Raw genomic sequence first — 14,275 nt, forward strand, 5'->3', positions numbered from 1 at the left:
ATGCTCCATGATTATCTTTTTGCATCCGTATTGTGGGTATGGGCGGATGCAATTTGGTCACAACGATCGTTGTGGCCATTTGTCGGTTTTTTTTTTTTTTTTTCCTCTTTTTTTGGATGTCGCTCGCTGCAGCGAGCTGGATGTGAACGGGCAAGTATCCTCCTCGCCTGATCTGATCTTCTCGTCTGATCTTCTTGGAGAGGTTGGCTGCTTGCTCCGACGCCTGCCTGTTCACCTGCCCAAGGCCCGGCCCGGCCCGACGTCCGCCCCCACCTCGAGTTGACAGTGGTGTGTTTCGTGGCATCGAGCGCTGCTCGCGTTCGAGGAAACCAAGAGTTGACGCCACCTTGAGCGTCGCCGAGGCCATGTCAGCCACCGACTCAATCAATCAACCCACAACCCCATCCGCATCCACATCCGCAACCAAACCCGGCACCATGAGTGCAGCTGGCCCTGCTCCCAAAACCAACTCAGAAGGTAGCTGGCACTCTCACCTTTTCGCCATCCATCTCGCCCTGAGCTCGCTTGGTCCTCATCTATGCGATGATTCTCTGTCGTCAATAGCTGCAGCCTCTGTGGCACCAAGCAAGACAGAATCATCGGCTGCCGCTACGGGCTCTGCTGCTCCCGCTTCTGCCGCTTCTGCCGCTGCGCCTGCGTCTGCTTCGGCTCCTGCCCCTGGCCCCGCTCCTGCCGCCCCGCCGTCCAAAGCCACAACCGGGGACTCGACTCCCCAAGCAACAGCAGCACGCTCAGCCAATGCAGCCACTACCACTGCGGCCGCTACTACTGCCAATACCACCACCGCCACTACCAACACCTCGGCTACCTCAGCAGAGTCGGCGCCTGCTGCCAAAGATGCCAAGGCCCCGCCTGCAGGCTTGGCGTACGTCCTCTTGCTCGTAGGCCATTGAGTCACCCAAGTTTCCAGGGCTACAACTTTGCTCAACTATGCCCCACCTCTGGGTCTCCTCCTTGTGCTCTCACCGTTGCTCCGCTCGCTGTTATTCGTGACTTAGGCGACGCACAAGCAGTCGGCGTGCCCATCAGGTATATTGCTCATCCCATGCCGCGACCCGATCGCTGGATGAGGCCAACCCCTGGCCACCCTGGCCACTGCGATCATGATGCGCATCAGCCTCACCTTGCCTTATCCTCGCCTCCCATCAGCTTCGTGTCAAAATGGTTGATGTGAACCAATACATCGTGTGCCAGATTTGCATGGGCTACATTGTCAACGCCACTACCATTAGCGAGTGCCTTCACAGCTGTAAGTCTACCCGTCTCTCAAGTTTTGAACTTGCCCCATTGCCGCCCACACCACCCTCTCTCTCTCTGTACATGCCCGCGTCTGCCGCGCTCAATCGCGTGTGGCCGTCTAGTTTGCCGATCGTGCATCGTCAAGCATTTTCGCAAATCCAAAATATGCCCCGTTTGTAACCAGCAAGCTCATGAAACAGCGCCGCTCGACACCCTCCGGTCGGCCTGCCTGCCTCCCTCAAGACAGCTGGCCTTGCTCATCCCAAAACTCCCCCTATTCTCTGCCAAACCTCTGCCTCACCACCAGTCTTTCCTTGCTCCCCCCGCTGGCTCTCGTTGCCTACGGCGTAGGCAAGATCGTACGCTGCAATCCATCATCAACAAGCTTTTGCCCGATGTGGCTGAAGGTTCGATCACGTTGTTGAGATACAACCGAGCCTTTCCTTGAATGGGCGGCCGACACACATCTTACACCACCCGGTACATGCCTATGTTTGTGTCTGCGTGCGTGCGTCCCGAGTAGCCGAACGCGAGGCACGACGAGCTTTTTACGGCATTGAAGATGAACCGGACGCGAAACCCGGTTCTACCACCACTGCGACCACTAATGGCGAGGTACACCGGGGTGCCCGATCGAGGAACCCATGGCTCGCTGCATTATACGTGCGATGCTAACGCTCATACATACTCGCCATTCCCCTGTGTTGCGGCCGCTGTGCCTGCTAGCCCACCCCCAAGCGCCAAAAGATGGATGATTTGATTGATTTTGTCATGCAAAAGGCTGATTGGTCGGATCAAGACGCGGAAGATTTGGGTGACGTTGTTTCCAAGCTGACGGTGCGTCGCATCGGCATTGCCGACTCAAAAGTACTGGTGAGCGCAGCTGACCTCACTCGTGTTTGACTCCATGTGCCGGTGGGGTGGATGGACGCCATACAGGAGCTGCCCAAGCCTTTTATTCGTACCAGTGCTGCCGTCACCATTTTGCACTTGAAAAAGTTTCTAGCCAAGAAACTGGCGTTGGAGGAGCCGGATGACGTCGAAATCTTGTGCAATGGCGAGGTTCTCGGCCGAGAATATAGCCTAGAGTATGTGGCTCGCACCCGCTGGCGTGACACGGCTCAGCTCTTGACGCTCCAGTTTCGGCCGCGCTCTGTCTATTAAGCCACAAAAGGGAACGAGATCTCAACCTGCCGCTTGCGACAAGACCTTTTTTGTTGATCGCGCCCCGCACTGGTGTTTTGCACTATTAAATGATTCCCAGAAGAAAGAAAATAAAATTGAGAAATTGAGCAATGTCAATTGCGTTTGAACATGAGTCGTCAGGATCCGTCCTTGCCGTGGCAGGCGATGCGTGCATGTCATGGGTGGTGTGCGGCCAACCTCAAAGTCAAGGTGCTCACAAAGCCATCGGCAACCTGATTTTGAATAGAGGAGAGGGCACGCCAAAGATAATCTCAACAACAACTCGGTCTCCGTCTCCGTCTCCATCTCCCTCTCCTTTTCTCCTTCTCTCCTTTCCTCCTTCTCTCCTTTCCTCCTTTTCTACCTCTTCACCGCATCGTGGGTGGTATGTATGGGCACGTTGGCCCCGTGTGCAAGTTGGCCTCTGCGCTTGCCATTGGGATTACTGCAAAGATTGATGAATTTGGGCCAGTAGCTGATCCAAGGCGGCCGCGGTAGCCTGGCCATCCCCGTCATTGTCTATCACGATGTCGTGCTGCACAGCATCAAGGCCGCATTCCGACTCGGCGTCGTCCACGCCTGTCGTAAAAGTGTAGCCGCGCTGCGCTCGCGTTGCCACGCTAGCTTGCACACGCACGGTCACGCAAGGGTATCGAGTCTACAGGAGAGGTTAGGGACCAGTCAACCCGGTGCTGAAATGGAGCTGGCACGCCAACCCAACGACGCACAAGACGGCACGCAAAGCTCGGGAGGATGGAAAACGCACTTGAAAGTAGGTCAAGTCGGTTTGTCGACGACAATCAACCACGAGCCAAATGGGTGCCTGCAGATCGTGGGTGGCTAGGCGCGCGAAAAAGCCCGGGTCGGCGCGGCGCTTCTGCTCTCCCCAAACAATCATGGCCTGCCGATGCCTGTAATGTCGAGCACACCCCAACCAAGGAGCCGCAATCAACAAGCCACGGAGACCATGGCGTCCAGGTATCCCTGGGTTGGTCATGACAATAACGGCAGCATCACAAGGCACAGTCCCAACAAACAGACTGGTGGCGAGGTACGCACTGCTCCTTGTAGGTGGAGGCTGAGAGCAACTCCTGGTAATCGAGACCGTGGTCCTGATGGCCGACAAAAACCAAAGGCGAGATGAGGACGGGAAGAGCAATGGTGTGTTGACAAGACTCCCGGTGCTCAGCTCTGGGCAAGAGAACATCAGTCACAGGTGGTCACGGGCCACAGGTCACAGGAGGTCACAGGAGGTCACAGAAGGTCACAGTACCAGGGCATATTGGCGCTTCAGCGGAGCAGAAAGGCGCACTTGCGCCAGCACGGGCGCTAGGTCAGGCCTATACCGCGCAAGGCGAGCCAGGGTTGAATTAATTGAAGAGCGGTGAGCCGTTGGAAACGCAAGTCTGCCTTGACAAGAACGAGCCATGACCTCACCTCTGAGCCAGCTGATCCGCAAGGTAATCCTTGCCGCTCTTGCGCTTGCCGGAGAAGAGCAGCACGAGTTTGGGTTGAGGCGCCGCCCATGCAGCCCACGCCTCGGCCACCGCCGTCTAAGGCCCCACCAAGCATATCCATGAGAATATCAAATCCAGCCATCCATCCAGCCATCGCTTCCAACTACCACCAAAAGACACGCAGATCCGCAAGCACCCTCCTCCACCCCAGAGGTCGGTCAACTCCCGAGGGAGGTCAACCCCCGACCGAGGTCACGCCGCCTGGCCGCCACACACACACACACACACACACACACACACACACACACACACACACACACAGCGGAACGTTACGTACTGTCAGGAACATGAGCATTTGATGGGTGTATGAAAAGTATAATACTAAAATGGCTGGGGAAACTGGGGAGAATACAAAGTTTGTTGGTAGCTGCTGTATCTTTGTCTTACCATGGGTTGGCCTTGAACTGTAAGTAATATACTTTTCATGGGAGCTGCGCAAAGTATTACATCAACATAGCACACACACACGCACACACACACGCACACACACAGAGCAAGAGTGTGTGTGAGCAAAACGGCAGCCGGCAGCCGGCGCCGGGGCAGACAACACTGGAGGCGGACAGGGACTTTTTTTTCCCCGACACCTCTGTGATACGTTTGGCTGCATTTGATACAACATCTGCTACAGCCCGAGCATGGCGGCCAGAAAACCTGCGGCGGCCGCGAGTACGCCCGCGGTCGCCCTCACATCGGGCAGCCTCGCAAGCCAAAGGGGCGAAGGACCAGAGGGGCTCAGCAGCCAGATTCGCTTGGTGGAAGGATGGATGCATAGAGCCGTCCAAGGTGTTATGCGTACGTTGATGGTGGCAGTGGCCCCGTGTGCCTCGAGTTGGATTGTATGCACCCTCCCTCGCCCCCTCGCGGGCTTCTCAGGTCCATGTGCTCGTCCTTGTTTGTTCATCAGGTCGCAAGCTGGATCGCCGCTTCTTCGTCCTGCTGGTCCAGGAATGCTGCTTGCTGCAGTTCAAGCAGATACGACCCAACCTTACAGGTACGCTGTCACCCCGCATCTTGGATCGTGTGCTCCCATCGCACATGTACACGCTCCTTCACTTTTTGCTGACCTTCTCCCTCTCTTGCTCTCTGTCACCTTCACCTCCGACTCATCAACCTTCCGTGTTTATTCTCTGTGCTGGGACAGACTACGAGTCCTTGATTGATATCCGCGCAGCTACCCTTCTTCTCGCTGACGCCGGAAGTCCTGGTCAGTCTGCCCCGGATACGCACGCCGAGTGATGCCTCGAGGGTGCATTTGATTATTAAAAAAAAAAAAAAAAAAAAAAAAAAAAAAAAAAAAACCTGTTTCTGCCCCATTTCCATTCCCCTTGCCTTACCTAACCCATCGGCCTTGGCATGATGACCGTGCTTGTCGATTCTATCCGCAGGCAACAAAACGGCGCAGACCGTTGAGCAAGTACTTTATTTACGGTGAGAACAAAGCTCGACCCTGACACCCACTCGGATAGCCATACCCACACTTTCGCCTGCATGTGGGGCAAGGCGAAAGAACTACACCCCATCCCATGCATCTGGCACGCTCTCACACCTCGTCTTCCTGCGCCTGCCTCGTGCGCAAACAACTTCCCTCCACCCCTGCATCACCAGCTCTGGGCAAGAGGATATCGAGTTGCATGCCAGCCGCGAGTGCCTGGCTCAATGGTACCAATGGCTACAGGTACCCCATTTCGAGTGCCAAGTCAACCCTCGCCAAGCCTTTCCCTCCTTGTGAAATTTACATCGGGCTGATGTATCGGATCGCAAAGCCGATACATCAGCCCTATGTAGTCCTGTCTTGTCCTGCTCACGACTGCCATGTTCCCTCTTCGTAGAAAGCACGCCAACTCCATGCGGGGCAAGTTGGCCCAGGCCCAACCCATGCCATGACGCGCCGTCATGTGGCTGCCGCCGCCACCGATGCCGCCCACTGTCGTATGCAGATTGGCAGCTTAACCCCGCCAAATGACCAGCACCGCGTTTTGCGTGTGCTTTCGTACGTGCTGATGACTGCAACCCGTTGCTGCACCGGCTTGTCCCTCGCGCCGCCCGCGGCTTGGTTCTTTCCTGCTCGACTTCAGTTGTGCGCTGCCCCACCTACCATAGTTTGGGCCTGCGCGGGCGCAACTCGCAAAATGGGATTGACTTTGAACAAGGCAGCTCTTTCATCGAATACGATGACACGGCCGAGGAACGGTATGATGCACCAGCCCCCCGCGCGCAATGCGCCGGATTACCGACCTCCGACAACACATGCGAGGGTTTGGCAGGTTTTGGGGGCTTACTTTGGTGTTTCAAGTTCCCAAACCCCGCCACCCTAACCCTCAATCTGCTTCTGGTCTTGTCATGCCAAATGGCTGATATTCTGCGTCACCAGCTACATTCAGCAGCTGCAGATTGAAGTCAAGGCTCTTCGCGAAGAACTGACTGCTTCCGAGATGCGCAATAAGGCTCAGCAAACTGAACTTCAAAAGTTTCAGGATACTGCCAGCTTTGCCCATGCCAGCCCTCAAGAACAAGCCCGCACCTTTGGTAAGATCGATGCATGATCAATAGAAAACCATCCTCACACGGTCGACTGACCCCTCCTCCCCTGGGTACCTGCTACCCGTCTTGTCTCCGCCGATGGCGTCTCCTCATTTCGATCGATCGACATGCTTGGCACGGGAAATGATAGGTGAGCTCAAGCTCAAACTTGTGGAATGCGAGGAGCAAACCAAGGCCATGACCCGTGAACGTGATGCCAGCCGTGAAAAGACTGTTGCGGTTCGGCTCGCCTTTCTATGTCGCTTTTTCACCCCGTATTGCTCCTTTGGTCCCAGTCCGAGGCTCTCACATCCCCCCATCCATGCGCTTAGATTCGCACCCAGCTTCAAGACTGTATGCAGAAGCGAGATGAGCAAGCCCATACCATTGCCGAACTACGTGAAGAGGTTGGTCTAGCTCCCCTGATTCCTCCACTCATTGCCATCGTGAGGTAGTGGTAGCCGTCGACGTCATGGTATGCTCATGGAGCTCCGTTCGGCTCTACAACACTGTGTCTCCGAACATCTCTCGGGACACAGGTCCGGCGTCTGCAACAGCAGCAAATGCAACGACTGAGCCATGAGAACACTGGTGCCCAATCGCCAATGGCCGGCGCGACGGCAAGTGGGACTCATGGTGCCGACCACATCTTGCTTCAATCTGCCTCCGTCTCCGATGATCTGGAGCTTGATTCCTTGGGCGAGCAGCTTCGACGCGAAAATTTACTGTTCCGAGCTGAGCTTAGAAATACCCTCCAACGCCTTGAAGCTGCCGAGGACGAAAACGCCGTACTGCAGCGTCGCCTGTACGCAACTAGCTTGCTTATATGTAGGGTCCAAGCCTGGTCTTAGATACTCACACTGACTTCACAACGGACTTTGCAGTACAACCAATCAAGTCAAACTTCAGGGTTTCTGGCGGAGCCACCTCCAATTATTGCAGGAAATGAGCTGTGAGTGTAGCGCCACGTGCGCGGTTGGCCCCCACTGCTGCTGCAATTGCTCTCATCCTTGTAATTTTTTGATCCTGTGATCCTGCGTGCCCTGGGCACATCAGCTTTGCCTGCAGCCAGCGAGAGCGCCAAGTTTCAGCACATGCTCGAGATGGCCATTAAGCTTCAAGCCGAGGTACTTTTTGTCGAGCACTGCGCTTCTCTCACCATATCACCAAGTCATGGAGGACGAATGGCACACGTGTCGCGGTTCATGGCCTAACATAATCCGCTCATTTTGTGGTGCCGCTCAGGCTGGTGATCTGGACTTGCTGCCCTCCGAGCCCATCATCATGGCGTCTCCAACTTCGGGTAGCGCTACGGTGCCTACAGTCGTCACCTATGATGAGTTTGGTTTTCCTGAGCCTAATCTTCCCCAGGTGCCCTTGGGCATCCTCAACACCATGGCTCGAGAGCGTGACATGGAGCCCGAATGGGCCAAGTTTATGACCGAAGCCAACAGCCTCGACGAAATTCGGTACCGAGCTTCGTCTCAAAAGGTCAAGGACCTTGTTCGCCGCGGTGTGCCGGTACGATAAATCCCACCTCGGATGCATTCAAGACGCTCACTCTTTAAGCTCATGTGTCAACCTCTGCTTGGTCTAATGGATAGAGCCGCTTCCGAGGCGAGCTGTGGAAGCAGCTTGTTCGTGATGTGAGCGCCCCCTCGCGCCGATCTTACCCGCCCAACCACTTTGCGCAGCTGCGAGGTCAGTTTGAAAGATCAAGCTTTATGCTGGTGCAGGCACGAGCGTTGAGATTTTCTTCGGTGACACTTCGTCGCGACCATTGGCTGCAAACACTCATGTGACCCATGACCTGTCTCACTTCCCAGAGCAAAACAAGGGCAAGTCATCTCCGGCAATTCGGCAGATTGAACAGGACTTGCTGCGCACCTTTCCCAGCCATCCTGACTACATGACTATGGGCTCGGACCGCATTCAATCTTTGTACACGGTGCTGAGCGTCTACACATGGCATGATCAGCTTCTCGGCCAAGACATTGGCTATTGTCAAGGCATGAACCTGATTGCCGCCGTCCTTCTGCTTTATCTGGATGAGGAGGAGGCGTTTTGGGGTTTGGACGCCATTGTGGGCCGTATCTTGCCTGCTCACTACTTTGACAAGACCCTGATTGGCGCCTTGGTTTGTATCGAAAAAGTGGGAAAGAAGCCCTCACTTTGCGTGCGCGCGCGCACACACACACACACACACACACGTCTGCATTCAACAATGGGAGCCAGTGATTGCCTTTGCCGCTCAACAACTCCTTTCGTTGTATGTGCACCTCAATAGACGGATCAGCGCGTGTGTCATGAATTGTTTGTTGAGCGTTCTCCCAAGCTGGCCGCACATTTGCGAGCCTACGAGGTGGACCCGGATATGACTATCTTTCAGTTCATGCTGACACTGTCCATCGATGTGCTGCCCGTGTTCACGGCCGTTCGGATTATGGATTCCATCTTGCTCGAGGGCAATAAGGTGCGACAAGTAGCTCGCACTCATGTGTAGGGGCGAGTGAATGACTGTCGACAACCTCAGTCTTTAGAATCATCAGTCGTGAGAGCGAGACAGCATGCGGTTCCTGGAATACCCTCACGTCTTGTCTCATCATCAATTCAACCTTTGACAGGTTCTATTCCGCTACGTGCTGGGCATGTTTAAGGCGCTCGAGCCGGACATCATGAAGCTCAACGACCGCTCGGCTCTGCTTTCCTATATTCGGTACGACCAACATGACGCTTGAGAAAACCTTCACTCTGACCTGCACGGATGACCCGCTCCACCTCTCACCCGTGATGCGCGACCTGATAGCGAGGCTTGCCAATGCGTATACGACGTACCGCTGCTGGCCAAGCATGCTTTTGACGGCCTCAAATATTTTACATCTCGTACCATCGACGACAAGCGCCAGCGCCACCAGTACGTTGCCTGTTGATGGTATAGGGGGAGGCGGGGGTACCCTGTTTGTAATTTCTGGTTGCCATCCCATCTAGCACTCACACCTCTGTGGTGCAGAGAGCTTGTGTGTCGCGAACAGGAGGAGCTTCAAGCCACCCGTCGGCGTTTCAACAGCAGCTCAGCTTAGCCGACTGCTCGCGACGTCGGCAAAGAGACTGCCCATCTGCAAAGTGTACCAGAGCACCACCTTTTGTTTGAAACAGCTGTGCGGGCCGCGGCTGGCAAGTCAAACCTTCCTGACCAGACATTCACTGTGGCGTCGTTCGCCCGCCATTTGGTGCGTCGAGACGACGTTTTATCCCCGCCCCGTAGCATGGGTTTTTTTGTTTTGTTTTGTTTTGTCTTGTTTTTGCCTGTGCCTGTGTTGTCTGTGTGTCTTTTATATCTCCTCCTCCCAGCAGAGCCTGGTGCTCTCGGGAAAATTAATGTTTATTCCGTGCATGGCGCTGTTGAGCAGCGACAACTGATTTTCCAATCCAATGGCAGTGACTGGATCGAGTTACTCAAGGGACGAATTCAAAAATTGATGACGTGTGAATTGATGTGTGAGTGAAGTGAAAACCTTGATTGTCAATTGAGAGCACATAACATCTATAATTTGACAAATTGTGCGCCACGACGATCGTTCCGACCCTGGCGGTTGGCGTTGGCGTTACCGCGTTGGGCATGAGCACGTGTCGGTCGCATCTTCTCCTGGGCACGAGCCGATACCTCGGCAACGTGCTGCCTAATACCGACATGCCAGCATCAGACTGAGGCGAGGAGCATGCAGAACACAGGCTGGGCTCATGATCACGTATTAGAGCGGGCTGCAAGCTGGGGGCGTACTTAATAGAAGGCCATTGATGCTTAAATGTTTGAGCTGCACGACGCAATTCAGGCTCTTGCGCGGCAAAGCCAACGCTAGCGCCAACGTCAAGCATGGTCTATCATTGCAGAACGCCCCCCACCCCAGGTGCAGGACATGTGAGGACGGGACAGACTCAAATGCCGACCTGATTTGGTCGCCCCTGCGCTCGTCAAACCGGCTCTCAGACAACAGGGTGAGGGGGGAGACTATGGCGCCGTCAACTTACCAGCCAGCTTTCCAGCTGCTTGCTGCTGCGGGACACGTTGAGAAGCACGCGAATCAAGTCGTAGGAAGGCGTGAAGCGACTGTTGCGGTACAAGCGCACAACAGAGTCCACGAGTTGCTGGGCCAGACCCAAATCCTGCACCCATTCGTGATCAAAAACACATTAGTGAGTTGGCGGTCGGTGGGGCTGGAAGGCGTACTCTGCGACATGTGCCTGTGCGAGCAAGCAGACCGAGAACTGCACACACCTTGGCTGCCACAAAAATCCGGTCCGCATCGTCGGCATTGGCCTGCGGCGAAAGTGAAGACGAAAGCGCATTAACGGGCCAGTGAGGTTGGCGGCTATGCCACAAGCCATAATGACGTCACGTGCCGCACCTCAATAAAAGCGTCGAACAGGTCTGTGATGGTTGATGCATCAACAACGCCCTGGCCATGCAGGGTCCTACAGCCCAGCAGCGCACAGGCGAGAAGGTTGGAAATGTGAGCTTCAGGCACACTTTTGAACAGTAGGTGTTTAGCAGAAAGAGATCACATGCATCGAGGGGCGGACGTACTCTAGGATCTTGCGACTGCGGCCCAGGTACATGGCGCTCTGGCGCGAGTCTGAGTGGTGACGCTAAGAAGCGGGCAAACGACCAATGAGGTGAGCCAGAGCATTACCGGAGGAGGGAGTGGGAGAGTATTACGACGTACGGCCATGTCGAAATAGAGAACGGCGCCGTCAGCCGGCTCATCCAGCAGAATGCGGTTTTCAGTCTCCAGGACGGCAATCGTCTCGTCAATGATGGAATCAAGAATGGCGGGCTGCTGCATCTGGCTGCCAGCGGCCAGCAGTAGATGGAGCTGGTCGGGCGAGACGGGCCAGCCCTTGCTAAATTGATCGCGAACAATGTTGATCAGGCGACGCACTCCATCCTCGCCGGGGCAATAAGTAGCAGTGACGGCCATAAGGCCAGCAAAGAGGGCGGGCGGCGGCACAGCCGCGGCCTCGTTATCCGTGTCGAGGACAAATTGGATGATGGTGTTGACGTGATCGCTGGCACTTTGCAGACGCTGTTCAAAGCTGGCAGGCACACCGTCATCGGAGCCCTGGCTATCATTCAGGGCACCGTGTGCCTCGAGTGCCTCCAAAAACTGGGACTCGCTTTGCACACGACCATCAACAGCGGAGGTAGCCAGCGACACCGCCATGTCGCCTGCACCAACAAGTCGAGCCATGTCGAGCAAGAATGAGCAAACAAGGGGGCGAGAGGAAGTGGGATGCGCATGTGGAAGGAGAAGGAGGAGGAGAGGAGGAGGAGGAGGAGGAGAGGTTACTCAGACGTACGGGTGATGTCACCACTGGCCAAGAGCTCCTTCAAGGTGGCCACACCTTCCTCAGCGCCGACGTTCTAAAGGACGAGAGGGCATCGCCCGAAAGGTGCCCGGCACGAATGAGCTTTGCGAGCAGGCAGGTACATGCGGGCAGCTCCGTCGAGGCTGCAATGGTCAACATGTGGGCAGCCGTGCAGCAGTCCACAACATGAACATACAAAGCAGGCGGTGCTGTAGCAGGAGATTGCCTCGACGGGACGAAGGGGAAGCTGCTTGAATAGGCTTTGCAAAGTGGGCAGGGGCGAGGATACAGCCTGGAGGTTGGTCGAAAGTTGAACCGCTTGTCTGCACGAGGAAGACCAAGACCAAGAGGTACAAAACCATGAGGTACAAATGAGGGCAGGCTCACGAATTTTCTCTCTCAACCAAGACCACAAGGGCATGCATGAACTCGAGGAGGCGCCAAACCGTACTCATCGCTGGGTTCGCGGCCTTGTAGTTGTGTCATCATCGCCTCGGTGATCTGATGCCATCCGACCGGCGTGCGTGCCAATTGTGCGTGAAAAAGAGTACCATGGGACACATCGGGGAGGGTCGCACACCCGACGAAGCAAGGCCGAGCAAGCAACGTACGTTGTGAATTTGGGCCCAGTAATCGCCCATGATTTTTTCAACGCACGACTCATAAAAATACGCGACACTAAGTGGCTCAGCCTCCTGGCGCTTAAGCAGCGCCAGGGCCTCTGTAACTCGGCCATACCCAGGTGAGTGGGCACTGCGGCGATAGAATGCACCAGCGCTAGCAGAGGAAAAACAGCGTGGGTCCAAGGCGGCAGACGGGGACACTCTGGTAGCCGTACCGTCAAACTTGTTGGCCTTGACGAGCTCGTCCATGGGGTTGATAGCAGCGTCTTGCTCTGCCTTGGCCTTGGACAGCGATGGGCCCAGGATATCGCGGGAAGCTTGGAGAATCTGACTCGCCAGCTCACGCATCGCCTGGTCTTGCGCTTGGTCATCGACGGGGCCACGGAGTTGTCGGATCTTCTCATTGGACAGACCAGCCGGCTAGAACAACAAGAAAAGCAATCATGGGATACGGGTCAGCCACCATAACCAGCGACAAGAGAGCAAGGGCGCAGCCCCGCCTTCAGAGAGGCACCAGTCTGACAGGGGGGAGGAGACGGTGGGGGGGGGCATGAACCAGACAACACTCCTCCTGCATTGTCTCCCAAAACACCCCCCTCTTGTATCACCACTCTCGGCCTCACTCGCGCAGCCGATGGTCTCGCATCTCACCCCACCAAAGCCTACCCTCTTCCCTAATGCTCACCCTCTACCTCACCCTCCATTCAATGCGGTAGAGAGGGGCACGGTTGCTGGCTGGCGGACCCAAGGGCGACATGGTCACGTACGTTGCTGCCATGGGTGTTGTTCGTGCCCTTGTAGCGACGGGCATCCATCAACGGCGCCGCGCTGTGTTGCTGCAAACGCTGTGCTGCAACAGCAACGGCCCGCAAGCTAGAGTTGCGCGCTGCCATCCACCCCAAGCCACGGGCACTGACGGCTGCCATACTGCAGCGCGCGACCACCTGCGCTGCCATTTTCCGGTTGCTGCTGGGTCTGTTGTTGTCGCTTGAGCGTGCGTGGTGGTTAGTCTCCGCCAAGACTCGGCAGCCACAGCGCCTTTTGCGTTGAAAAGTACCGCCCAGTCTCGGAGGAGACTGGCCAGTCACATGCACCGATCCCCCTTTGGAACTCGTTTGAAACTAAAGGGGTGATTTTATGATGCATTGATGTAGAGTAAATGTCGCTTATGGTCGAGTTTGCGTATATTTTCATAGGCATTTCACTTTATTTATTGGTCTCTATGTAAAGGTTATTGCAGCGCCTTGTCACAGTCTTTATTTTTTCTTTTTCTCTGACTTGGACTTTTCAAACTTTTTTCTGATTTTTTTAGGGAGGAGTTTAGCGTCCAATGGCTCAAGCAAGGGGCTTGAACGCTAACAGGTACAGGCTGGTGACTGGTGTGAATGCATCGAGCACTGGAGCATGCCGGTGAAGCGCATTGTGACTTACATCTTCAAACCCCGTGTCTGCCTCGAGTGCCGCACAACTCCGGCCGTCATCCTCTTTCAAAATTGAAAATCCCTCGCGTTTTGTAGTTTGTTAAGTGTTCGAGACGCTGCAGGGTAGGGAATTGCCTCGTGATTTGCCTTTAAAAAAAAAAAAAGGACCTGACCGGGACATAAGCTGCCCTGTCCAAAGTCACCGCAGTGTCACTTGTTGGTCCGGAATTGTGCATCAATTTGGTGCCGTGGTTGGCTTTTTACGCCAGGGTTTTCCATTTTCCATGACGGAAAGTATAACCTCAGGAAGTCGCGAAAGACGAAACTCGGAAGTAAGGCTCGACAAACGGGTCATGACACATGAATACGTTGGTGGCAAAGG

At 55.3% G+C, this 14,275-nt stretch overlaps 4 protein-coding genes across 4 annotated transcripts; 2 read left to right on the top strand and 2 right to left on the bottom strand.

The window, feature by feature from the left end:
• Window positions 1–365: 365 nt before the first annotated feature.
• MONBRDRAFT_27802 (uncharacterized protein) lies at window positions 366–2,424 on the top strand (the record flags this gene model as incomplete). The annotated part of the gene is made up of 9 exons (XM_001748161.1): window positions 366–477; window positions 565–886; window positions 1,020–1,050; window positions 1,171–1,270; window positions 1,383–1,479; window positions 1,612–1,667; window positions 1,784–1,875; window positions 1,987–2,097; window positions 2,200–2,424. 9 exons carry the CDS (start codon window positions 366–368, stop codon window positions 2,422–2,424), a joined length of 1,146 nt encoding a protein of 381 aa, XP_001748213.1.
• A 463-nt stretch (window positions 2,425–2,887) lies between these two features.
• On the bottom strand, window positions 2,888–4,257 carry MONBRDRAFT_27803 (uncharacterized protein; the record flags this gene model as incomplete). The annotated part of the gene is made up of 6 exons (XM_001748230.1): window positions 2,888–3,103; window positions 3,212–3,356; window positions 3,505–3,557; window positions 3,719–3,785; window positions 3,883–3,998; window positions 4,150–4,257. The coding sequence occupies 6 exons, from the start codon at window positions 4,255–4,257 to the stop codon at window positions 2,888–2,890; spliced, it is 705 nt and encodes a 234-aa protein (XP_001748282.1).
• Window positions 4,258–5,842: 1,585 nt separating this feature from the next.
• On the top strand, window positions 5,843–9,976 carry MONBRDRAFT_33605 (uncharacterized protein; the record flags this gene model as incomplete). Its single annotated transcript, XM_001748162.1, has 14 exons — window positions 5,843–5,952; window positions 6,063–6,152; window positions 6,334–6,488; window positions 6,634–6,722; window positions 6,815–6,889; window positions 7,022–7,106; window positions 7,539–7,609; window positions 7,728–8,003; window positions 8,087–8,183; window positions 8,309–8,619; window positions 8,770–8,955; window positions 9,107–9,198; window positions 9,289–9,396; window positions 9,493–9,976. The coding sequence occupies 14 exons, from the start codon at window positions 5,843–5,845 to the stop codon at window positions 9,560–9,562; spliced, it is 1,815 nt and encodes a 604-aa protein (XP_001748214.1). The 3' UTR covers window positions 9,563–9,976.
• Window positions 9,977–9,991: 15 nt separating this feature from the next.
• On the bottom strand, window positions 9,992–13,508 carry MONBRDRAFT_33606 (uncharacterized protein). Its single transcript, XM_001748231.1, has 13 exons — window positions 13,240–13,508; window positions 12,688–12,892; window positions 12,461–12,570; window positions 12,301–12,350; window positions 12,046–12,172; window positions 11,841–11,904; window positions 11,207–11,709; window positions 11,068–11,129; window positions 10,889–10,955; window positions 10,759–10,800; window positions 10,512–10,646; window positions 10,264–10,361; window positions 9,992–10,162 (listed from the first exon to the last, which is right to left on the bottom strand). Exons 1-13 carry the CDS (start codon window positions 13,426–13,428, stop codon window positions 10,027–10,029), a joined length of 1,788 nt encoding a protein of 595 aa, XP_001748283.1. The 5' UTR covers window positions 13,429–13,508; the 3' UTR covers window positions 9,992–10,026.
• Between the last annotated feature and the right edge of the window lie 767 nt (window positions 13,509–14,275).

This window comes from Monosiga brevicollis, genomic scaffold (assembly GCF_000002865.3).
Source record: "Monosiga brevicollis MX1 MONBRscaffold_21 genomic scaffold, whole genome shotgun sequence".
In the NCBI taxonomy this organism is placed as follows: Eukaryota; class Choanoflagellata; order Craspedida; family Salpingoecidae; genus Monosiga; species Monosiga brevicollis.

Coding starts and splice junctions, on each gene's coding strand:
- MONBRDRAFT_33606 (XM_001748231.1), bottom strand. CDS start 13,428: ATGGCAGCGCAGGTGGTCGCGCGCTGCAGTATGGCAGCCGTCAGTGCC. Junction 12,571..12,687: donor CAAGGCCAACAAGTTTGACG/GTACGGCTACCA, acceptor GCCGAGTTACAG/AGGCCCTGGCGCTGCTTAAG. Junction 11,130..11,206: donor TTCTCTATTTCGACATGGCC/GTACGTCGTAAT, acceptor CCCGCTTCTTAG/CGTCACCACTCAGACTCGCG.